Source organism: Puma concolor, chromosome A1, assembly GCF_028749965.1.
Source record: "Puma concolor isolate L17-30 chromosome A1, mPumCon1.1.hap2, whole genome shotgun sequence".
NCBI classification, from domain to species: Eukaryota; Metazoa; Chordata; class Mammalia; order Carnivora; family Felidae; genus Puma; species Puma concolor.
Genome location: NC_141667.1, coordinates 67,714,856 through 67,740,698, shown reverse-complemented (window position 1 = coordinate 67,740,698; position 25,843 = coordinate 67,714,856). Strand labels below are relative to the sequence as shown.

Here is a 25,843-nt window from a genome sequence, read left to right as displayed (position 1 = left end):
TACCCAACAACTTCTGGTACCAATGCTGATGTTGTACAGCTGCACTGGCCACATGTGACTTCTGAGAACTTGCAATGTGCCTACTAGACCCAAGGAACTAAATATTTAACTGCATTCTATTTTAATCGATTTGAATTCAAATGTAAATAGATGTAGCCAGTAATGACTGTATTGGTCAGTGCAGTTCTAGAACTATTCTAGGAAGTTAAACACACACACACACACACACACAAACACAAATTGGTGGCTGGTGTGATTTAGTGAATCAGGGTGCCACTCAGCACAATGGCGAAAACATAAGAAGGAGCAGATTTTTCAAAGAGAAATAAAGATGCTAGCTTTGGACATGCTGAATTTGAGAAAACCATGCGGGTATCTAAGTGATTCAGTCAACAATTAGAAATAGAACCCAAGGGAAGCAGAGCAGAATTGGGCATACAGTTTAGGAATGTTACATGAAGATGAGGCTGCCCAGGGAAGAGGCAGAGCAATGGGGGTGGGAGGAGAGCCCATACACAGGCAATTGATCAATGGAGGACTGACAAGAAGGTGCTTTTGCTCTGGGACGGAAAAGAGGTGAGGATAGGCAGTAAGAAAGGGGAGTTTGCAGATAAGAGGAGGAGGATGGGAAACAGAAGAGCTCCCATCAGATGGGATGTTTCTCTAAGAGAAAAGAGTTAAAGTCCTCTGCTAGGAGTGAGGGAGGGAATAGCAGGTATCAGAAATGACAAAGGAAGCTGAGGACCAAAACAAAACAAAACAAAAAAACCCTGCCAACTGAGAATGCACTGAGCTCTTTCATTCAAGACAGTAGACTGAGTCAATGCATTGTTCTCTTCAAACTCTGGAGACCTCATGGAAATAATAGTGAAGAATAAAAAGAACAGATTAAAACCGTAACAGTGAAAAGCACATGCTTAGGGCATTAGCAGAAAGATTTGGGCACATTCTGTACATGCAAAGTAGAAAGAAGAGTAATGATAGAAGGAACAGAATGGAAACACCGAATTCTATCAAATACACGAGGGAAGGCGGCCTGTCTACTCCCAAGAAGGTTGGCAGGGCTTAGACGCAGCCTTGGCAGGTACTATGAAGGACGAGAATGAAAAGTAGGCTGAAAACAGGAATAAGACTGTCTGTATACAGAACAAATGACAATTTCCAGCATATGACAGCCTCAGCTAAAGTAAACAGGCATTCCTCTTACTAAGAATGCAGAGAAATGCTGCATAAAAGAGCAACAATGAGAAAGAAATTTACTGCCAAGGTTAAAAGAAAGGCAGTGAGAGCTCCAGGTGCCAGAAATGAAGTGGGAAATAAAACTACAGAGGTTAGGGGGAGGTGGTGCCACAGCAGTGCTGGGAATTGAGAGCAAGGTATAGCATGTGGGGCCAGGAGGGGCAGAGAGGCACCCCTGTCAGGCTGTCTGAGCAGATCCTCCTCTATAAGCCTGGAACTTTCCTGCTCCGCTGTTCTGTGACCAGTGCACTAGCACAAAGGGAGTTGCTGGAGAAGCCAGAAAGAAGCCCCAGAACTGTGCCCAGGGGTAAACCGTAAGAAGCCAAAATCCCAGACCCAGGACGCATTTAGGTGTTAAATCCAAATCTACAGTATCTGTGTATGGCAGGGCCCCAATCTTATAAATTAAGAGTGAACACTGGTCTGGATTTTGCCAGCCAGGCACTGCCTCAGAGACCTTATTTGTAAATCACCCATTATCTCTGGGGGACATAAGGCTCCCGTGACCAGAAGCTGCTGGACATGGAGGGATGACTGCAGAGAAGGGACAATGACACAAGAGAGGCAGCAATCTAAAGCAGAGATGAAGCCACCCAAGAAGAAATGAAAATAAAGCAAACGGCAAACTATGTCACAATCAGTCTACTGAGGGCCCTTCGAGAGAGGAAAGGAATAATTTCTATAAAAAACAGAAATTAGGACACAGGGGCACCTGGATGGCTCAGTCAGTTGAGCACCTGACTTTGGGTCAGGTCATGATCTCAGGTTCGTGAGTTCAAGCCCTGCATTGGGCTCTCTGCTGTCAGCATGGAGCCCACTTCAGATCCTCTGTCCCCCTCTCTCTGACCCTCCCCCACTCAAGCACTCACGCACACATTCATGCTCGCTCACACTCTCTCTCTCTCTCAAAAAAAAGTTTATAAAGTTAGGAAACAAAATCAGGAAAATATCAAACAAGAATAGGTGGATAAAAAAAGCCAGGAGAAAATGTAGCCAATAAATAAAATCAATGTACTGGTTAAAGTCTAGACTGGATAAAACTGAAAACAGAATTAGTGACCTGGAACAGAGAAATTAATTCAGAACCCAGCACAGGGAGCTGAAGAGATACAAAATATGCACTAGTCACTGATACCACAAATAGCCACCGAGGCTCCAACATACTTTTAATTTAAAGAAGTTCCAGAGGAAGAGAACATGACATGCAATGTCATGACAGACAAGGAATATTTGAAAAGAAAATAGATGGGTTTTCCAGACATGGAGGCAGACCTAAGTCCAGACACTGAAGAATCACATTAGGTTCTAGCCAGGTGTGGTCATTTGCAGATACATCTGCAAATTCTTTGATATTCTCTCCATCAAGGGGTGGAGTCCAATTCCCCTCCCCTTGCCTGTGCCTGGCCCGAAGATCTGCTTCTAATGAACAGAATGTGGTAGAAGCTAGACCACACAACTTCTGAGGCTCGATTAGAAAAGAATAATCAGTCTTGCCCACTCGCTCTTGGGATGCTGGCCTTACAAGCCACTGGCCACTCCACCATGAGGAAGCCCAGGCCACCTGGAGAGGATCTTTGCAGGTGTTCTGACCAACAGTCAGAGCTTAAGGTCCCAGACAACAGCCAGCCTCGCTCCACAGACATAGGAGTAAGGGGAGCCTCCAAGATGACTCTGCCCTAGCCACCATCTGACTGCAATCACATGTGAGCCCAAGTGAGAACTGTCAACCAGAGCCTCTTGGTTCCCCAGAACCATGCAGATAGTAATGAATCATTGTTTTAGGTCTTTAAGTTTGGGGTGGTTTGTTATACACAGTTAGAGCTACTTGGAAAGTGAGGATGGAGTCAAAATTGCATATGTAGCAACAATGTAGTGCAAACGTAGGGGGGAAAAGGAATAAAGAGATAATCTTAAGGCTGTCTGGTGGGATGCCTAGCCACTTAGGCGAAAGAAAAAAAAAACCTAAAAAACTAGAAACTGTCATCCTAAAATTTAAAACATAGCTAGACTATTGTGGTAGGCCCAATAATGGCCTCCAAAGATGTCCACATCATAGTCTTAGAAAGCTGTGAATATGTGACTTTACACAGCCCAAGAGAACTTGCAGGAATAACTAAGAATCTCATGATCAGGGAGAATCTTGAGATGGGAAGATTATCCCTGATTATCTGGTGGGCCCAGCAGCCGGAAGCATCCTTGCAAGAGAAGCAGGATGAAGGGGCACGAGGCCTGCTGCTTCTAGAAGCTGGAAAAGGCAAGGAAGCGGCTTAACCTCTAGAGCCTGAGAAGGAATGCAGCCCTGACAACATTCAGATCTTAGGGGGTGAGATGCACTTCAGACTTCTGACCTTCAGAACTGTAAAATACGAAATCCATGTTATTTGAAGCCACTAGGTTTGTGGTAAATTGTTACAGGAGCAAGAGGAAGCTATGTAATCGTCATCAAGAGCAAGGGCAAAAACAAAGACATGCTCAAAGATTAAGAATTTACCCAGCGCAGACCTTTATTGAAAGAACTTCTTTAAAATTTTTTTAATGTTTATTTTTGAAAGAGAGAGAAAGAGAGAGGGAGAGAGAGAGCACGTGTGCACGCGTGGGGGAGGGGCAGAGAGAGAGAGGGAGACACAGAATCTGAAGCAGGCTCCAGGCTCCCAGCTGTCAGCACAGAGCCCGACGTGGTGACCCACAAACCGTGAGATCATGACCTGAGCTGAGGTCAGACGCTTAACCCACTGAGCCACCCAGGGGCCCCTGAAAGAACTTCTTTAAGGATACATGCTTTCAGTAACAAGAAAACCGAACCCTAAAAACGAACCCTATGAAAGAGACCACAGTGAGCACAGATGGCAGGATGAAGGGGCAGGAGGAACCGTCCTGAGCTGCCCATGAGTGGAAGGACTGGAAAGCCGTTCTGCAAAGCCATGCTGTGGGGCTTGGTCAAAATAAGAATATGGAGACCCAGGACTCTGCACCCTAACTGCTGGACATGTACTGCAGAGAACTTCCCACCCAGGCCTGAAGGATACAAGGGTACAGGCACTGCAACAATGTCTGTGGTAGTGAAGTCTGGCTGTCAGGTACAGTCCATGTGGCAGGTGACTCTACAGAACACGAGGCAGCCGTCAGCTCACAAGGCCGGATGGATGTGCAGCAATATGGACAGACCCAGAGTGCTGAGCGGGAGAAAGAAGTCTACAGCACAACAACATTTATGTAAGTTAAAACACAAAACACTGTGTATAAAAACATATACAAAATGGGGAAAGGAAATGGGATATAAAAGGTATAAATAAAGCAAGGAACCTTTCACAGATCAGTGAGTGTGCCTTTAACAGACGAATGTAATTAGCTTATCTCTCTTCCCTTGCAGGCCAAATGAAAGCAAACAAATGCAAGAAGGTAAATACCAAGATGAGAGATCAGGAGCCTAAGAGATTATGGTGGCCAGACAGCGAGATGCTGGTGATGAGGAATCTGGTGCTGGAGCTGACAAAGGCAAACATCCGGTGGGGCGGGCACAGGGAAGGGTTTCCAAAGTGAGGGGAAGTCCCCTGAAAAAGTGACGCTAGGCCAAGTGTAAGATGGGTCAGCTGCTGGACACTTTGATCTCCCAGGACAGCTGTAGGAACAAAGACAAGGCCACTGCATCTGTTGATGAAGTCATCTGTGAATGTGGTCCACAGACAAGTGACAGGCAGGAATGAAAGGTGGCCTGGGAGTCCTGAGCAGGATTAGAAGCACCATCATCACCCAGAGAAGGAGAAGTCTGTTCCACTTACGATGTGCAGCAGTACTGGCTGGGTGGTTGTAATTTCAGGCAATTAGGGTGTAATTCATAATTTCACTGTATAATAGAGCTCGTTGAGAGGAGAGGATCTACTCTGCAGAAGGGCAGAACCGCTGGGCCGCAGAAGCTCTACTTAACAAGCTTCAGGCAGTTGGTCCCATGTGCTTCTCAGAGAGCAGCCTCCTCCAAGTCCAGATTTGTGGGTATTCTGCAGAGAATCACTCTCTTTTTTTTTTTTTTTTTCTTAAATGTTGGTTTATTTTTGAGAGAGAGATAGAGAGAGAGAGAGAGACAGTGCAAGCGGGAGAGGGACAGAGAGAGGGGGAGGCACAAAATTCCAAGCAGGCTCTAGGCTCTGAGCTGTCAGCACAGAGCCCGACGCGGGGCTCGAACCCATGAACCATGAGATCATGACCTGAGCTGAAGTCAGAAGCTCGACTGACTGAGCCACTCAGGCGCCCTGAGAATCACTCTCTTACTGGAGATTTTAGAAGTCTTTTCTTGGAGTCTTTAAACAAATGAGGAATCCGAATTTACTTACAGAAAAGACACACATTTGTTCCTATTAATCTCATTTCCACAGTGTTTCAGGAAAGTTGTATTTTATGGGTCATGGCAATTCTGTGTAGGCTGAAACACAAGGGGAAGGGGACCACAAGACAGAAGAAGGAAAACAAACCCGACAGCATTTCCATTCTCTGAAGATTTGATAGGTGCATTGTTTTCTTTGTGTTCCACAGCCCACCGAAGAACCTAGACCGGATTATCAAAATGGCTCCATCAGGGAAAGGGGCAGAGTTTTGGCTGCCATCTTAATTTCTTACCGGCATTCCAAAAAAAGGGAGTCAGCTATTTCACTTATAGCCAAGAGTTCGCCTTTAAACAGCCTGACCTGGGATTTAGGGGTCGGGGTTGGAGAAATGGTAAGTAAACACTGGCGCCCACAACTAAAAAAGTTACCTCACAATTTCCATGGCACAAATGTGCATGAAGTGTTTTTAGAGTAAGTGGAACTGTTTTTAAAGAAGACATGAAAAGAATCATAGTTCTGAGAATTCTCGATCTTGGATCCCACTTCACACTTCCTCAAGCCACAGAAAGGAGGGGTGATAGGTTTCACCAATAATGCTTTGTTGGGCTCAAATCAAGATAAATACACCCACCATTAACTTCTTCTCTGTGAAACAAACTCATTTTGCCTTCATTTAGTATTGTCTTAGCATGCTAGCAAGATTGATCTATAGAAGCCTAAGGAATCTGGTGTCCCTGTTACTGTCACAAAGGATGGTTTATTAATTTCTGATCTGTGTAGAAGCAGGAGATAGGATGAGGAAAAGGGGGAAGAGGACCCAGGAAAAGCATTTGAACAATAGGACAAGAAAAACTGCATCACATATTAAGGCTAGGAGAGCCCAAGTTTCGGTGCTAAGAATTAATGTCAGTGTAGACGAGGACAAGATTATCAAACTGCTGCGGGCGTTGGTTTTCTCATCTCTAAGAAGGGTATAACACTAGTACCTATCTTGTAGAATTCTGGTGCAGATTAAACAAGACATGTATAAATCATCGTTCATCACAAGTAAATGCTCAAAGTATGTTTTGTCTTTGAATTTCAGTTTTAAATCCTGCTTTGCCTTCACAGGTATCTGTTTTTAGTCCAAGAGGGGTATGTTTACTCTGAAAACATTCAGAGAGTGTTAATGGTATCAATGTTAACAGGTTTTTAAAAAATAAGCTATCAAGATTGCATTAAAAAAAAAAACAAAAAACATTGCATTGGTAAGTGGTACCTTGTAATCCTCTCCTGGATGAGCACAAAAAGTTGTCACTCTGCTAGGTGATGCCTCCTTGCCTTTGGAGCCCCAGGGTGCCCATGTCTTGCCTGGTTCCATGACAATCACATCCCTCTCCAACCTCCCTCCTCTAGCTCCAGTGACCCTCCTGAGTGAATGGAGCAGGTCAAGCTCTTTACAGCCAGTGGCTTCCACCTCAGACACCAGGCTCATCACTGCCACACTGTGGGTGCCAGGAGGAACAGGCCAGGTGTGAGGAGAAGGTGCCTGAAAAGCTGAGGTTCTCATTTTCACTCACCCTGCAGGAAGAGAGGTAAAGATGCTTTGAGAGGGTCTTGGCCCACATCCACTGGGTGACTGAAGGACACTTTGTTCTCTTTCCTGTCCCCGAGCACTTGCTGGGATCAAGATGAGGAAGTGTGCCAGGGTCCAGCACCCCATCCTTTGATTCAGTGGCTCACGGAAGGGCCTGAGCACATATCCTTCTAAAGAGCTTCCCAGTGACTCTGACATATACACAGAGAGCCACCACAAGATGGAGGGTCAAACGGCCTATTTCTCTGGCATCCTGATTCACGTCCAAGTCTGTCTGGTATAACGCTCAAAGCAAACATGCCAGCTGAGTTAGGAACATTTTCTGCTCAACAAATATCCACATGCACTTTCACATTTCTCAGGCCCTCTGTGGTTAAATGGAGCATCTGTCCAGTTCTGGCCAACTGGCTGTGGGCGGAAACACGTAAGTGCAGAGATGTTGTAGACAACGGGTGCCATCAGCCTGGGTCCCTGGAACAGTGCTATGTGCTCATCCCCAAATATGCACTGGACATTCAGTGCAAGCAGGAAATCAGCTTTTTTGGTATGCCATGCCACTGAAATTTGGGGGGTTAATTTGTAACTGCTGTATGACCTACTCTTATCCTAATTTATCAGTCATACAAAAGAAAGAGCCACCTGAGACCCCAAAATAGGAGTTGGAAGGAGAGCACTGGGCCAGACCACACTCCTCTCAGCTCCCTTCCTCATGGCCAGATCAGGGCTGGGGGTGTTAAAACAGGTGGCCTTTCTCATTCTCTTTCTTTCTCTCTCTCCTTCTGTCTCTCTTTCTCTCTGTCTCTCTCTCTCCCCAAACCGCTTAATGTCTTTCTCATATAGCAATGTCTTTCTCATATAAAGAAAGTCCTAAGAAGAAATGGAATAAGATATGAACAAAATTCCATTGAGGACAAAAGAGAAGACTATTTGTGTCTGACTACTACTTGCTAAAGCTGGGAGACACAGATCACTGTCCATAATCCTTCCTTTTTCTTAATTTGAAAATTAAGGAAAAGTATAAACAAGAAGAATATGCCTAATGTTTCACTGCCTAGATTCAGCCTCTATTAATATTTTGGCACATTAGCTTTCCTTCTATTTCTTTTTTTTCCACCTAAGTATTTATTTATTTATTTATTTAGAGAGCAAGTGAGCGAGCACATAAGCAGCGGAGGGACAGAGAGGGAGAGAGAGAGAGACAGAGAGAAAGAGACACAATCTCAAGCAAGCTCTGCACTGTTAGTACAGAGCCCAACATAGGGACCAAACTCACGAACTATGAGATCATAACCTGAGCTGAAATCAAGAGTTGGACACTTAACCCAACTGAGTCATCCAGGCACCCCTCATTCTATTTCTATGTATATATTTCCACCTATTAAAAGTTATACAAAAGAACACATTCATTTAAAAAATAAAATTAGAACATCGTGGAAAAGTTTGAGTACCCTTTGACCTACACTCCTAGGTGCTTGCTTCCCCTTCTTGCCATAACTATTATGAGATTGGTTTATATTGTTCTGGTCTATCTTAAATACATGCACACGTAGCCAATGTAAGTTTATGCATATATAAATTCATAGTAAATATAAAGTACCATTTTGCAGCGTTGCACTTTCCATATACAGACACTGTGGTCAAGAAAAGCAACATGGAGGGGGAGGCAGAGCGGAAAGAGCTCAGATGGGGCTTAAAGCCAAATAAGGCAAATCGGAGATGATTCTTTATTTAACCTACATAAGGTCACAACAATTTCACTTCCAGAAATATTCCACTGTTACTGATTTTTAGTTAAAAATATCAAAGAGATACTGAATTAGCATATAACAGGAGACCATTCAGACAAAGCGAATGGCTGCTTCAGGGACAGACAGTGCTCTAGACACATCCATATGATACTATAAATCTCATTTCCTGGTAGAGGTGGGCAGCCTACTAGTAAATATGCATTGCAAATGGATTAATTAGTAGACAAAAGTATGTAATAAAATACACAGTCAACCTACAAGGTAATTATTCTAACAGGCTCTTTGGCTTAATACGGATTCTTCTTTCCAACTTCTTTAAGCATGACCACTGATGGACAAGTGCCCTTGGAGATAACACAGGTGAATACTGAAGACGGATCTAGTGTTTAGAACCAGTTCAGTGTTCAGAAGCTGGCACCAATGGATTTAGAACTAATGGCTCTAGAGGAGGACCTGGTGGTCATAGAAGATGATGCTCTGTAAATGGCCCCAGTTGGTGAGTTCATGGGACACATGCACACCCGGTTGAGAGGAACAGCCCTGGACCCTCACAACCTCCTGGAACTTTAGGATAATGACAGTGGCAGACACAGTGCACCTCTATGTGTGTCATTAGCACAAACTTAAAAGTAGCCTGAAGGATATTAGCCTCATCTCCCCGAAGCAGAAGCAGCTGGGAATTGAGGTCAGCCACATGGCCAATAATTCAAGCAATCACACCTACATCATGAAACCTCAATAAAAACATTGGATACTGAAGCTCGGGTGAACTTCCCTGGTTGGCAATACTGTGAGTATTGTCTGAAAAGGAAGTAACACCGTCCAGGATTCTACTTAGGGAAGACAACAGGAACTTCTGCATATGGACCCCTTCCAGACCTGTGGCATCTTTATTTTGGCTCGTTCTGATTTTTGCTATAATAAAACTATAATCCTAAGTTTAAAAAAAGTGGTCCAAAGTAATATATGACAGGATTATTACTTTGAAAAGCTTTAGAATTAATGGTCCACAGAGAGTACAATGTGTGAAGGAAATTTCTTTTTACCTGTGGTCCTCCTTTCCCAGCTGTCCCCTCCCCTCCTCCCCAAAGGCTATATATATGACTAGGAACTTGAGGCTACTTTCTTTAGGAGGGATGAGGTAAGGGGGAAGGATAGGGGCATTGCAGCATTCTAGAAATTTACTCATCTTTTTTCCTGGCCAAGGAGCCAAGTGGCAGCCATTAAAAAATCTGAAGCTGAGACCCCATTTATATTTTAAAAGACTTTAGCTGAACTGATTCCATTTGTATTACATGGGCCCTATGAACACAAGACAATGAAATCCCTTCACAAATGCAACACTACATTTAGGAATCAAGAGTAATTGGTTTGGAAAAGACACACACTTGTATCTTCTTAGCACTAGTGGAAATACTGCCCTTCCCCTGCCCAGCCAAGTCAATTAACTAACACTAAGGGTTTTTAAGACATTTTGAGGGAAAGTAGAGGGGGAGAAACCTGAGATTAATGTCACTTTTATTTAGTTCAAAACAGTGTGTCTTCTAGTCTCTTGAATTTACTGTGGTGATAACCAGAGACTCAAACTTGAAGTCAAACCCCAAGGATGAAGGAAGCTCAGGAGACGTTGATGAAATTCACTTCCAGACATGCTGGAAATACCCAGGTGGGGCATGGGGTACACAGAAGAAACCCTCCTACCACCACTTTATGCCATGAATTTGTAGAACTTTCCAAAGAATTTGTACCAAATCTCAGAAGGAACTGTATGGCCTGATTTTGATTTAAGTCTATGACTCAACGGGATACAGATTCATGAGCCCGTGGTCATATCCAATTTGCTTTACCCAACTATCTGAGGAAAGCACTAATGATTTTTGCTACATGGCAGTTGACCTAAACAATTAGGTAAAAGATGCAAATAGTGTGGTGAGGCTGGACCTACTGTCCAATGACGCTCCTTTGGACTGCCAGGGTGCCCTCTGTGTTCATCCCTCCCTACAACATGACATACACCATTGTGACAACCTGTTGGCTTGCCTGTCTCTCCAAGACCCTTCAAGCCAAGGACTCTGTCCTATTTGTCACTATAACCTCTCTGCCCAGCACAGACAAGATGGCCTATCATGTTTATGAAATGAATAAATGAATGAAGAGCAAAGAGCTTCCTTTCTAGAGAAATTAATTCTACCTTGCCTAAATTAAGCCCACTTCTTAAAGTGTGAGGAAATGAGTGGTTATATTATTGAGCATGCAGACATAAATGATTATCTCATTTAATAATGAGCTGGGCCCAATAATAAAAATTGTCTGTCTGTTGTTCCTTAGTTACTGCTCTGCCAAGTAGCCCAATCTGTTAACTGACATTAAAGCTCTAATTTAATTAAATCTTGAATCAGGCCTAGAAAACCTACCGAGAGCACTTTGTTTAATTACAGGCAGGGGGCAAGCACCAGTCCTATCGATCTGGTCAGTTCAAATTCTACTCGATGAATGTGAGCAGTGAAAAGAAATGTGGCCCCACTTGCTTTTTCAGGCAACTTTGATGAACTGTGGATTCAGACCTGCTCTAAAGACAGCCAAGGCAAACAAGCCATGTGCGATGTGGCATCACAGAGATGGAAACAAAACTGTACCTTAATCTTTCCAAAGAGCGACACATCAGGCAGGAACAGAAGAAAACAAACCACAAAAGACAGATTCCTCCTCAGGGAAATGAAATATATTGGGTGGCGGTGGGTGGAAGTCATCCAGCATTTAAAGTCTAGCAAACTGGCATTCTAACACAGCTGGCAAATTCTATGAGACCCACAATTATTTTGAAATAGAGAAATTAATTGTGGGTAGGTATACAAATTTCTGAGGACATTTCCCGTTGACGAAGAGACACAAGGCTACTCAACATTTTATGATTGGGATGTAACGGAAATATAAATTATATAAAATCATATTAACTGCAAACCTTCAAAGATATTAAGTGTGATCAGAATTAAGGTTATCTGGGGCACCTGGGTGGCTCAGTCGGTTAAACGTCTGACTTTGGCTCAGGTCACGATCTCACAGTTTGTGGGTTCGGGCCCCTGTGTCGGGCTCTGTGCTGACAGCTCAGAGCCAGGAGCCTGCTTGGGATTCTGTATCTCCCTCTCTCTCGGCCTCTCTCCCACTTGTATGCTGTTTCTCTGTCTCAAAAATAAGTAAAAAATATTTTAAAAAATTAAGAAAAAAGAATTAAGATTGTCTAAGTGCTTTATGAGTATTAACTAATTTTGGATACTACATTGGATACTATTCTTATTCCCACTTCATGGCAGAGTAAACTGAGGCTCAGAGAGGTTAGGTAACTTGCTAAAGGTTCATGGTGACTTGGCAGGTCAGGCTGTGACCCCAGGTACATAGTACTACATAGTACCACCACAGTATGCTGTTCTTAACACTAACCTCCAGAGTTGGAGAAGATACTTGAAGAAGGGGGACTGGCTTTTCATCCTTTGCTTGTCACAATCCAGGGATGTTTTGTACTTTAGTAACTCAAGTTTAGAGGAGAAAATTTATTCTAATACACAATATGTAATTACATCTAAGACCAACATTTCCTTCACAAAACATGCACCATCCGAACGTGCACACTAAGAGCAAGCATGCCTAATTAGGGCATTAGTCATAATGATCAGGGAGTGTAACCCAGGAAGCTCCAGGTGGTGTGGGCCTCAGCACTAAGTAAATTTCACCAGCTTGCCCAGATAAAGTCTTTGCTGACTGGGATGATTTACACCTGCTGATGCAAGTGCAGAGAATGGCATCCCATACAGCTGGGGACTGAAAATAAGCTTAGGCACGTGAGTTCAGACAAACACGTTCAGATACGGGAGATAGGAATGCGGGCCTTTTAATTATGACATGAGCCAGAAATGAGGACAAGAGCTGATCATGGTTAAAAATAGTAATTTCTTCCATATTCATATGTAACGGCAACCAAGAAAACTTGTCTGTGGATTAAAAACAGAATGATGGGGGCCGCCTGGGTGGCTCAATCAGTTAAGCATCTGACTTCGGCTCAGGTCATGATCTCGCAGCTTGTGGGTTCGAGCCCCAGATCAGGCTCTGTGCTGACAGCTAAGAGCCTGGAGCCTGTTTCAGATTCTGTGTCTCCCTCTCTCTCTCTCTGCCCCACCCCCACTCACACTCTGTCCTTCTCTCAAAAAATAAACATTAAAAAAAATTAAAAACAAACAAAAAATCAGAATGATGTACACATGCTGACCTTAGTGAAGACAAGTTAAATGTAAAGGAGAGGAGGGGCGCCTGGATGGCTCAGTCATTTAAGTCTCAGACTTCGGCTCAGGTCATGATCTTGTAGTCCGGGAGTTCGAGCCCCGCGTCAGGCTCTGTGCTGACAGCTCGGAGCCTGGAGCCTGCTTCAGATTCTGCATGTCCCTCTCTCTCTACCCCTCCCCTGCTTACACTCTGTCTCTCTCACAAAATAAATAAGCATTTAAAAAAAAGGAGAGGAGGGGCGCCTGGGTGGCTCAGTTGGTTAAGTGTCTGACTTCAGCTCAGATCATGATCTTGCAGTGAGTTCAAGTTCTGTGTCAGGCTCTGTGCTGACAGCTCAGAGCCTGGAGTCAGCCTCAGATTCTGTCTCCCTCTCTCTCTGCCCATCCCCCACTCACATGCACGCACGCACACTCTCTCTCTCTCTCCCTCATAAGTAACTAAACATTAAAATAATAAAGTAAATAAATAAAAGTAAAAGAGAGGGGCATCTAGGTGACTCAGTTGGTTAAGCATCTGACTTTGGCTCAGGTTATGATCTCGCAGTTTGTGAGTTTGAGCCCCTCATCAGTCTCTCTGCCGTCAGTACAGAGCCTGCTTCTGATCCTCTGTCCCTCTCTCTGCCCCTCCCCTGCTGGTTCTCTCTCTCCCTCTCTCTCTCTCTCAAAATAAATAAATAAACTTAAAAAAAATAAAAGGAGGAAAAGCAATGGTGAAGGATGAGGGGATCTACTAAATGTATTTTACCTAAGTCAACTTTATCTTTGTGCACAATTGCCAGTCAGAGCACAACTAGAAAGCAAGCTTCTAATATTGCCAAGATTGAAAAAGAGAGTAAAGTACGTCTAGTAATTGAAAGTGAAGTTCAGAGGGAATGTGTTTCTGATTGAAGAATTCATTGTTTTACCCCAGACCAATCACAGATCAAAATCACAGCCAAAGAAATACTTGTAGGTTCCTGAGAAAAAAAACTCCATCTTTGAAAAACCAAGTGCTTTAACAATTCTGCCAAACATTTCTCTCCTGAAACATCAGCTCCTTTAGTAATGGATGTATTTCCTAAGCAAGTTGCTCTTAAAACTGGTTCAGGCCATAGAGCCATTTGGTATGTTGGGGTACACTGGGGTGAATGCCAAGAATTACACACACACATACACACACTTAACACACAGAACGTGTATGCACACACATATACACATGATTATTGTAACATTAATACGTGCACTAGAGGAAATGACATTTCACATTAGACTCAGTGTAGATAAGTGAGAGCAAGTACTATAAACTGAAAGGAAGTTTTATAGAAGAAATTGCAAAGGGGGAAATTCTATAAATTTTAGCCAATTATAAAATATTTTTAGTCTACCTTAAAAGAAGATAATTTAATTGAGCTTGGGGAAGATGTGCATACACTGGAGAATGGTTTGAGAATCACTGAGCTGATATAATTTTACCATCTACTTAGATGTGTGATTCTAGAGAGTGGTGTTTTTTAAAATCTTACCTGCACACCTCAGCACTTTCAAAATACTCCCCTTTGCAGAATGACTTCATGATCAGAAAGGGATGGAGATTCCCAAAACTGCAAATCCCACAACATTCTTGGGGCTGCCCCTGGCGGTACACGCTCATTTGTCTTTCAGCCCCACAGCCTAGGGGAAAGGCCTGGCCATGTTGGATTTGGTGCACTCACCCGCCTCCGGAGCCGGTCCCGCTCCTCCCGGATAGCGTTCATGGTGGCCTTGGTCCTGTTCAGCTCCTCCTCTTTGCTGCACAGCATGGCGGTCAGGCTTTCATTCTCTTCCCTCAGCCCAGCCAACTCCTTCTCCCAACGAGACCGCTCTTCAGCCAGGTTGGGATACAGGTCCCGGCCAAGTACCCCCTCAATCTCCTCGACTGTCTGGAAAGCACAAAGACAAGGTGAGTGGGTTACCTGGGAGAAAGGTTGGGGGAAGAAAACAGGCACGATGGGAGCAAGTACTGACAGAAGAGTAGGTTCTACAGCTCTTTCACTGCAAGCAGTAACCGTGACTACCCTCAAATTATCCCCTCCCCGTTTTCAGATAACTTGCCTGGGTCACAGTCTGTGTTTCCCAATAGTCCCCAGAGTAAGAACAACACAGTCCCTCCAAGGTAAGTTGGTCTATCTGTGGCTCTAACTGCCATGTCCACACAAATGTTTACCTCCTCTGCCCATGTTCTAGAGTCAGAGAATACACATAACTGGACAGCAAGCCAGTTGATGATCATCATGGTTGCAAATGTGAAGTTGCAAACAGCATACAAAATCTAACTTGAAGTTTCCCAAATTATAAGCCTTGCACATTCCAACTCCAAGATAACCGGGGGTCACATCACCATTTCTAGCTTTTAATGTCACATCAGAATTCAGAAGGTGTGAATGAGGTTCACTCCCAAGATGTGAAAGATAAAAATAAACCTCAGTGACACAGAAAAGATGAAGCTCATTGTGGATGCTTCTAAGACAGTAGGGATTTAATTAATTAATAAGACAGCTATGAGCTAAAAAAGAAAAGAATCTTAATAGTACTTGGAGTTTTTTTCCCCCACAAATTCATTTAAAACACAGTATTAATGGAGAAGAAAAATGCGTAAAATTAGAAAAAAGGAAGAACTCATTCCACTTGCTTTCAGAAACCATTTGTTCACATCCATTGCCCTTTGCCATAGGAAGCGTAAGCCAAAGGACATGGAAAAAAGAGAAAGTATTACCATGTGGCATAGAAGGCAGTGAGAAGATGTGAGGAGAAACAGGTGGTCTCAAAATTTCAAGAATGTGAGGGGATGACTCCCTTGGACACCCACGTTGGTTCCTTGATGAAAAGTTACCCAAATCTCGTTGCCACTTTCCCTATGTAGGGCTTCATCCTTTCTCTCAAATCTGATGCTCTTTTCCTTGTCAGCCCGGCTCCAGGCTCTTGCTGGTTGGCAGAAATCCTCAGCCCCTTCCTGCCCTCTCCAGGCTGAGGCTAGGGCTGGGCACCTAAGCTGACATTACAATCAAATCTAGGGCCTGGGAAAGGCTCCTGCGTGGCTCAATCAGTTAAGCATCCAACTTTGGCACAGGTCATGATCTCATGGTTCATGAATTCGAGCCCTGCATCAGGCTCTGTGCTGACAGTGTGGAGCCTGCTTGGGATTCTCTCTCTCTGCCCCTACCCTGCTCACTCTTTCTCTCTCTCAAAATAAATAAATAAAATCTTAAAATGTTTTATAAAAATATAGGGCCTGGGAGGGGCACCTGGGTGGCTCAGTTGGTTAAGCATCTGACTTCAGCTCAGGTCATGATCTCACGGTTTGTGAGTTCAAGCCCCGTGTCAGGCTCTGTGCTGACAGCTTGAAGCCTAAAACCTGCTTCAGATTCTGTGTCTCCCTCTCTCTCTGCCTCACCTCCACTCACACTCTGTCTCTCAAGGATTAAAAAAAGAAAAAAAAAAAAATACAGGGCCTGGGAGACTAACATGAAAGAAACATCTGTGGTTTGCTTCCCCAAACCACATCAACTGTATATTCATAACTGAGATGAATAAGATGGAAAACCAGTTGTGCTACACACATGAATCATGGTTTACCTGGAAATACCACAGCTCTTTTGTGAAATCCAGAATTCCTGTGGACAGAAACCTGCGCCTAGCATCGAAGGTATTTTTCAATTAACGTGTCACATTTTCCCTTTACACAGGCTCCTCCCAGACTTTTCAGTGTGAACCGCTGTCTAGATTACCGAGCTCTGGTGAAGGCGCATAAAGATGCCAGAAGCCCAGTAACAACAGGACCTGGAGTTCCCATCGCTCATGAGGAGTTTGTGCAGATGCAGCACCTTCCACTGGTGCTTCCTAAGCAGGAAGATGGACGGCTGTGACAAGCATGGCTGACACCTAGCCTAGCATGCTCAGGATAGAGGACTCATTCAGACCCTAAATTAGCACCATGAATGGGTAACTTCTGAAATAATATTCTAGGAGCCTTAAAGGTGAAATAAAACTTCCAAGTTAATCCTACAACTTGCAAGTGCTACATGATGGGCCATAGTAAAATGATGTGGTTCAATACTAGCAGTCTAAGAGTTTTCAAGGAAATCTCCGGCCCCCCCCCCCGCCTTTTTTTTTTTTTTTTTTTTTTTTTTTTTTTTTTTTTTTTTTTTTTTTTTAGAGAGAGAGACAGACTGAGCAGGGTGGGGCAGAGGGAGAGGGAGACACAGAATCCAAAGCAGGCTCTAGGATCTGAGCTGACAGCACAGAGCCCAACACGGGGCTCGAACTCACAAACAATGAGATCATGACCGGAGCCCAAGTCTGACGTTTACCCAACTGAGCCACCCAGTCGCCCCAGGAAATCATTTCTGCTGCAAAGCCAGTGACTTTGCTGAAATAATGAGTTGTTTCTAACATTTATTTATTTTTGAGAGAGAGAGAGCACAGGGGACAGGCATAGAGAGAGAGGGAGACAGAGGATCCTAAGCAGACTCTGTGCTGATAGCAAAGAGCCCGATAAGGGGCTTGAACTCACAAACCGTGAGATCATGACCTGAGCCGAAGTCAGACACTTAACCAACTGAGCCACCCAGGCGCCCATGACTTTTTCTTTTTTTAATGTGACTCAACCCAACAAAAATTTATAGGACTCCTACTTCTCCCTGCTGCAATGTATAGTATAGTTTTCTTAGAAACACTCATTCCTAACAAATATTTGCAAAAACCACGCTTCAAAAGGGAGAGAGATGTGACCATTTCCCTTGGATGCTCTCAAAAAGCCGGCCAAAGGGTGGGGTGGCGTACCTTGATGGCCAAGTCACAGTGCTCGCTGGCCGTGGTGAGCTGCTCAATGTGCCTGTCCACTTCAGCCACGGAGAGGCCACAGCTGCTCTTCTTCCTGCAGCAGACAACATTCTCCAGCCCCGTCAGCACCCTCTGCAGCTCCGAGTTCAGGTCACTGCAATTATCTGTGAGCAAATGTGGATGCGAGGAGTTAAATAGGCAGGTGGGCAACAACGAATGCTCTCTGTTTCACTTACGTGAGGGACCCAGTCACGTAAAATGGAATGGCAACGGAGCTTCATATTTCCAACTTTCATGCCACGTGGCCTCATCTTACAGGCTGCTGGCACTGCCTCTGAGGCTTAGAGCCAACATAAAGCCTTAACTTATGTTGGCCATTTTCGAGATAGCCATGCCATGCTCAATGCTCTCGTCTTTCCCTGGAAGACAGCTATGTTCAAATTCTTTGGTAAGAATGAAGAAGGGTCCCAGAAGGGGCTGTTGGGACTTCAGAAGCCTTCTGGTCAACTTCCTCCTCAGCCATTCAGATGAGCAGACTTCAGAAAGAGTTTCAGCTGAGATCTCATAACTTTATTAAATAAACAAAACAAAAGGCCCAGAGTGAACAGGGACACCAAGCATTTAAAAAAATAAAAACTGTTAAGAGACAGTCCTTGCCTTCAATGAGCTTATAATCAGGATTTTTTTTTCTGATAAGACCACTGAACGTGTTCTACCATTGCAATTTAACCCCCTTTTCCATCAGGGGAAAAGTAAACTGTTCTAATAAAGTTCATTTTGTTCTCCATGTCAAGGTCTTGTAAACAATTCCAATAATTTGATTCGGACTTAAAAATATGGGTTACTTTTAATTGCTGGACACCTAGGGCCTGGTTTGGGAAGAAAAATTAATTATAATTTAATGTGAACTACAAATATTTTATAAGATAATTTTGTTGGGGAAAAAAAAATCCCCTTAAAGCCAAACCCAAATAACCTGTTACTTTGGATTCTTTTCTTATTGCAAGACAGGTGTTAGCTCTAAGCAGCCTCTCAGGGTACATTCCTCCTGCATGAAAGGAGCTCAACGTCTACAGTTTCTCTTCTCCATCCTCCACCCCCTTCCTCAGTACATGCACTGCAACAGTCCATTGTTTTTGGTGTTTACCTTTGGAAGACTTCAAAACACTCAGTGGGCTTTATCAGAATATTTTGGCCAACCTTATTTGACTGCCCGGATCTCCAAGTTACCTCAATCTAGAGAGAAGACAGCCTGAGGCTTTCACACCAACCAATGGACCCAATTATTCACCCTCCTCTCCCACCCGTTCCTGCCCATCTCTGGAAGGGCATCACCATCCACTCAGTTACTCAGGTTAACTCTCAGGCAAGCTTCATTTCTTTTTGCTTCATGTCCAGAACCCAATCCATCTTGTGAGTGCAACCGCCAAAGTTTATCCCCAAAGTGAGTTCTTCTTACCATCTCCACAGATATCAACACAGTTCAAACTACCATCATTTCTCCATGGAACCACCTGAACAACCTCCAACCTCCGCTCCCCACACTGCAGCCAAAGTGAGCCTCTTAAGGACATAAGTCAGCTGTTATTCCCCTAGCCCAGACCACTTAATGGCTTCCTGCTGTCATTCAACGAAAGTCCAAACTCCTCACCAGAGTCTGTGAGACTCTGCATCATCAGGACTGATGATGTTCTCAACCCAGGCGGCACCATGGAATTTTCTGGAGAGCTTTTATAAATTACCAATGTCCAGGCCCCACCCCAGACCAATTAAATCACAGTCTCTGGAGGTGGGGCTTGGGTACTGGGAACATTTTTAAAGTTCTTCAGATCACACTCACGTGCAGCCAGCGTGAGAACCGCTGACGCTGTCCTTGCCTCATCTGCCCAACTTCCCTTCCCCCTCACTCCATTCATACTCCTGACCTTCTCTCCATCCCTGGAGCATGCCAATCTCCTGTCTGCTCCAGGACTTCCTTTTCCTCTGCTGTTTCCTCTGCCAAGACAGATTTCTACCCAGGTCTCCACTTACTCAGTTCTTAGTTCAAATGCCACCTCCTCATCAAGCCTCTTCCCTACCTAAAGCCTGGGGTTCCAGCTCCTCTCCCAGCTCAGTCCCTACCCTATTATCCTATCTCCTTCATGCCAATTACCACTATCTGATCTGACTTAGGTGTTTCTTATCTTATCTCTGCTGAAATGTGAAAAGAAGAAACTTTGATCTTCCTCACCAGTGTGGAAGAACAAGAATAGATCAACAAGAATAGATCACTATTCTTCAACAAGAATAGTGTAGGCGATCAAGAATTAGTTTTAAGTGGGCAAATATGAACCTCACATCATATATTTAAGAGACAGACAGACTACAAACACAGGCTGCCAGTAGCATCATGTTTTCTATCAACCTTACTCTTTTTGTCCTCATCACAGACCATGCCCTGAGCTGCTGACAACTGAGAGGCACTCCTCACTGTAGAAGGCTCTCTGGAGATGGAGTACAGGCGCCTACCACCAACTCAAGGCCAGGAGGTCCGGAGCATGCCAATAGAACTGTCTCTGGAGCACACTTCATTCTAAGTAATAAGCAGAGAAGTTTCTCCAAATCATCTTTTACCTCGAGGTGCAGGGTTCCTGCTCCACTGTGATGGAGTAACAGACACTCCCGAGTGACTTGTATTATTTTTTTTTAACTTTTTAAAATGTTTACTTATTTTTTTTTTAATTTTTTTTCACGTTTATTTATTTTTGAGACAGAGAGAGACAGAGCATGAATAGGGGAGGGGCAGAGAGAGAGAGGGAGACACAGAATCTGAAGCAGGCTCCAGGCGCTGAGCTGTCAGCACAGAGCCTGACACGGGGCTCGAACTCACAGACCGCAAGATCATGACCTGAGCCAAAGTTGGATGCTTAACCGACTGAGCCACCCAGGCGCCCCTAAATGTTTACTTATTCTTGAGAGAGAGAGAGACAGAGACACAGACAGAGACAGAGCATGAGTAGGAATGGGCAGAGAGGGAGAGAGACAGAATCTGAAGCAGGCTCCAGGCTCTGGGCCGTAAGCACAGAGCCCAATGCGGGGCTTGAACTCAAGAGCCACAAGATCATGACCTGAGCCAAAGTCAGATGCTAAACTAACTGAGCCACCCAGGAGCCCCTGCATGATTTGTATTATTAAGTGCTTAAAAGTAGGATGAGGAATAAAGACGCCGCTATTCAGCCATTCCATACGGATTTCTCTAGCACAGCTGCACTTAGTACAGTGGTTGCAATGTATCACACGTCTGCTGATGGTCTCTCATGGCAGGACCTGAGAGGTGGAACCAGGCTGTATGCCAATGATATTGGGTCATAGGGAACAGGAGGAGGGTATATAAATCTGGCCAGTGCGTCTTTCTTATTGCTTAACCAAACAGTTGCTGAGCCCCGCCTCAAGCTAGAAACAGGATACAAAAATGAATAGGAGACTCTCCTCAACCCTGAGAGGCTCACAGATGTACGAGAAAATGCCACGGTCCCTTCTCTCAGCTGTCTACCAGCATCGTGGGGAAAGTGACCATAGGGAACATGGTGCTAGTACAGGATGGAGAGTCAGGAGAGGGGATGTATATTAACATACAGACTGAAAGCAGATGAGCGTCTTCTCTTCAAACCAAAGAGAGCTATAAATGCTTTCTCTGGTCTTAGGAAGCCAAATGTGTAATGCACAGGTTGGAAGATGAACGCCACACACTCCTGCCTATTATCCGCAGAGCTCTGCACCGTGGCTTTACACGAATCAGGGGACACTTGGCTGTCTCTTGCTATTGTTCGGTTTAGGAGGACAAGGTGGCTAGGCGGGCAGAAGCAGATATTCTCCACCCCCCCACCCCCCATAGCTGAGTGCCGCCCCATAGCACGAGTCACTCACTACCATTCACCTGAGCACTGGGGCTGTTCCATACAGGGTGGAGTAATCTTTCTGAGTCTGTGGTATATTCCTCTAGATACTGACTTGGAATAAACTCTCCATCCCTTCTCCTGGCCTACAGTGCCCTGCATCATCTGGCTCCTGCCACTGAGAGTCTCTACAAAAGGTGAGCGAGATGAAGGGACTGCTTGTTAAGGGACCAGAGGAGCAGGATAAGACAGGGACCAAATATTCCAGACTGAACAAAAGGTGCCTCATTTACAAATCAAAGCCACAACAAGGTATCACCTCACACCCATCAGGTTGGCCACTATTTAAAACAACCACCGGAGAAAATCACGTGTTGGCGAGGATGTGGAGACAAAATTAGAATCCTTGTGCTCCACTGGTGGGAATGTAAAAGGACGCAACCGCTGTGAAGAACAGTACGGCAGTTCCTCAAAAGTTAAAACTAGAACTAGCCTATCATCCAGCAATCCCATGTCTCAATCCAGTTTCAAAAGAATTGAACATAGGGCTCAAACAGATACTTGTCTGCCCATGTTCATAGCAACCTTATTCACAACAGTCAAAGGTGGACGCAATGCAAGTTCGCTGACCAACGAACAGGTCAACGAAATGTGGCCTATACAAAACAGAATGTCATTCGGCCTTGGAGAGGAAGGAAACTTGGACACATGCTACAACACGGATGAACCTCGAGAACATTATAGTAAGTGAAGTAAGCCAGTTAGGAAAGGGCAAGTGGAGGACTCCTCTTATAAGAGGTACCTAGAGTAGAGGCAGAAAGAAGCACAGAGGTGACCAGGGACTGGGGGGAATGGGGCAATACACACTTTCAGTTTGAGAGGATGACAAAGTCCCGGAAGTGGGTGGTGGTGAGGGTTGCACAACTCTGAATGTACTTATTGCCACTGAACTGCACGCTGGTCATGGGACGGCAGCATGAGGACCACACTGAGGCAGACTCGCTATAGTACCTCAGGCTGTGCTGTGCCTTATGTCACAAGGTGATGGCTTGGTCCCTTGTCTAGAGGACAAAGAGGAAAGGCCCTTCATACTGAATACACATTCTGTTAATGGAGTTAATGGAGGTTATTTTTATCTTTCCAAAGAAGAATCTCAAGTAGCACATAGCAAACACCACATGTAAGGGGGAAGGACAATAATCGGAACCAGGGAAAGGCTGAGGATGCAAATGGAGACTCACACAACTGCTGGGGCGGACAATTCCACTTAGCCCTGAGCTTCCTGGCAGCCAGAGCAAAAATGAAACATGTCCTGTCAGAAAGGAGGAAGCATGCCAGTTTCACAAGAGAGACAATGTGTTCTTAAAAACAAATGCTAAAAGAATTTAGGTATAAGGGACTTCACATGTGCTATAAAGCGATGTGACTGCCAGTCTCCTCAGACACACTTTTAAACACAGATGAATTTCATGATTTCTTACACTAACCTTCAATTAAAATTAAGCCGTGGGCCATTAAAGTACAATGTGGAGGGAATTCTGGGAAGGCGTAAGTTCACACAGTCTTGGCTTTGTGCCTTTTAGTTGTTTAATTTGCTGGAAAGATGAAACAGAGGACACAGATGAATAAATGGAATGAGCATCTCCCTTTGGCCAGAGGAGGCAACTAGCCACCTGCAGTCCAGGATGTGTTGTGTTTGGACAAGAAGGGGTTGGTATCTGGCACAGCCCTTTTGGTTTTTTTGAAAACAGTTTTGAATTAATTGTCAACATTTGAAAGTCATTAGAATTTATGGCTATTGTTGTAAAATCAGGTCTGGCAATACTGGGCCTGGCTCCTCACACGACAACCATCTGTGGAGTGGCCAGCAGCTGGCCGCTTTGGACTCAGCATGGCCACGGTGCTCCTCTGCTTCCCTCACAGCCGCACACTGAACCCCACCTGCCACGTCCTCCCCCATCCATCAGTCTGCAGCCCTGCCTCTGCTGTTAGTTCTAGATACAACTTTTCCCAGTTAGATTTCGGAGAGGAGCTGAAGACAAGAGAGCTCAGGTTCATCTTCCAATGAGAACCCAGAGGCTTAGGTTTTTACGTTGCTGTCTGAGGGAAGACCCAAGTACTGGGAGAATCGGGAAAGAGGGTAAGAGGGTGTTCGTGGCTATGAAAACTAACCCAGACCAGCATTCTTGCTTGGTTAAACACACACAGTAGTTTTCTTCTTTCTTCCTCAGGATCAATGAAGCCTAGCCCTAGAGTTCCATACAAGAAACTATCCCAGAGTTAGTTCGTTTTGCATCAGGTGTCAAAGGCTGCCTGTTCTCTGTTTTTTTGAACCCCCTGTAAAAGCCCTAACCCTGATAAAACATTAGACATTAGAAACACTTCCCCTGGTCCGCCCGATTCTGAGCTGTGCACCTTTACCAAAACGGCTCTGCTCCAAAACACGGTTGCAGCTTCAAGAGCTCACACTCCTAGGGCTTCTGCTCCAGAGTTAACGGTCATTTGCCGGCTTTGTTTGGACGCTTCTCCCTCTCTTCTTCCTAGCAGCTGTTTTTCAGGCTTTGCCTCGAAATACCCTTTTTCTAGAAAGCCTTCCCTGATTACCCATGGTCTTAAAAAAAAAATTATTCCTTAAAATTTTTTTAAATCGTAGTGTAGTTGACACGCAACATTACATTAGTTTCAGGTGTAGAGCGTGGCGACTGGACAAGTCTATACACTATGCTGTGCTCACAAGTGTAGCTACAAGTGTAGCTCACAAGTGTAGCCACACAGCGCAATTATAATGCCACTGACTATATTCCCTGTGCTGTGCCTTTCATCCCTGTGACTCCTTCATTCCAAAAGTGGAAGCCTATATCTCCCACCCCCTTCATGTATTTTGCCCACCCCCTACCCACCTATAGTCTTGTATTTACTTCTTTCTTGGAGGCATCGCATTCCCTGTAATTACTTATTAACTGACATATCGACCCTACTAGGTCCAGCCCTGGGGACCAATGACTGTTTATTAGTCCTTGTGTTCCCAGATGCTCACAACAGCGGGCACGGAGCAGTGCTCGAACAAGACCACCTGAGCTGAACGTGTAAAAGAAATGAAAGACTTTTTTTTGTAAATCAACTTTTACAAGTATCCAGTTTCTGTTAGTCGGCTCACTGGTAAAGAATCATCAAATCTAAGACCTATCACGTGGCATACCACACCCTGTTAAAAAGGCAGAAAGCTTTCAATCGGGTGGATCCCTAAGGTGGATGTGTCCACTCAAGTTACAGATGCTAGGCACAGTGAATTTGAGCAAGTCTCAGAGAGAGAAGCATCAGAAGGCCTGCTGTGAACAGTCCAAAGGCCTTACCTGTGTGGTGCAGCAGCCCAGGGCATAATCATAACTCCCACGGCCTTCCAAGGGCCAGCACACGTCCCCCCTACTGCTGTTTCGCCTGGGCATACATTGTGCCTTGTAAGGCAAGTCAAGTGGAGCAAAGGGCTACAGATTCTTTCAGCACTGACCTAGACGTTCCATTAACAGGCCAAATGTGAATTCCTAAGGATGTAACAGTTCGGCTGCTGTCGTGGCTCTAAGGCTGAAACCAGGAGGGCTGTGGCTTTCCTTTGTAAGCAGTCCCCTTCACACAGCATGCAGCAAGGAATAAGCAAAACCAGAACAAAGCAAGACAGAAAAGGAAGAAACAGAAGACAACAGAAGGGTCCGCAAGAAGGGAGTAAGACGGTATCCATAAAGGTTGCACGCTGTGTAATGTACACAGGGCCTGTGTCTCCTGAAGACAGGAAGACTCAGAAGAACAGTGCTGTGATAGCTTAAAAGCACCTCAAGATTGCCATTAACGGACAAACTGATTATCATGAACTTCCTGTGGCAACACAGTAGTAGTGAAGGCACATCATCACCCATGTATATTCTTGCAAAAACTGCTAACCTCAAATCTAACACTGAAAAAACCAATCAGACCATCTAGATTGAGGGACTCTACTAAGACGCTACTAACCTGGCCTCTT

General features: G+C 44.6%; 1 protein-coding gene across 4 annotated transcripts in view; it reads right to left on the bottom strand.

The window, feature by feature from the left end:
- MCC (MCC regulator of Wnt signaling pathway) overlaps positions 1-25,843 on the bottom strand; it is a 433,554-nt gene that overhangs the window by 55,491 nt on the left and 352,220 nt on the right. For all 4 annotated transcript variants that reach the window (XM_086682183.1, XM_086682115.1, XM_086682242.1 and 1 more), the window contains 2 exons: positions 17,954-18,117; positions 14,848-15,054 (listed from right to left, as the gene is read on the bottom strand). In XM_086682183.1, coding sequence (XP_086538309.1) covers positions 14,848-15,054; positions 17,954-18,117 — 371 coding nt within the window. The remainder of the gene's footprint in view (positions 1-14,847; positions 15,055-17,953; positions 18,118-25,843) is intronic.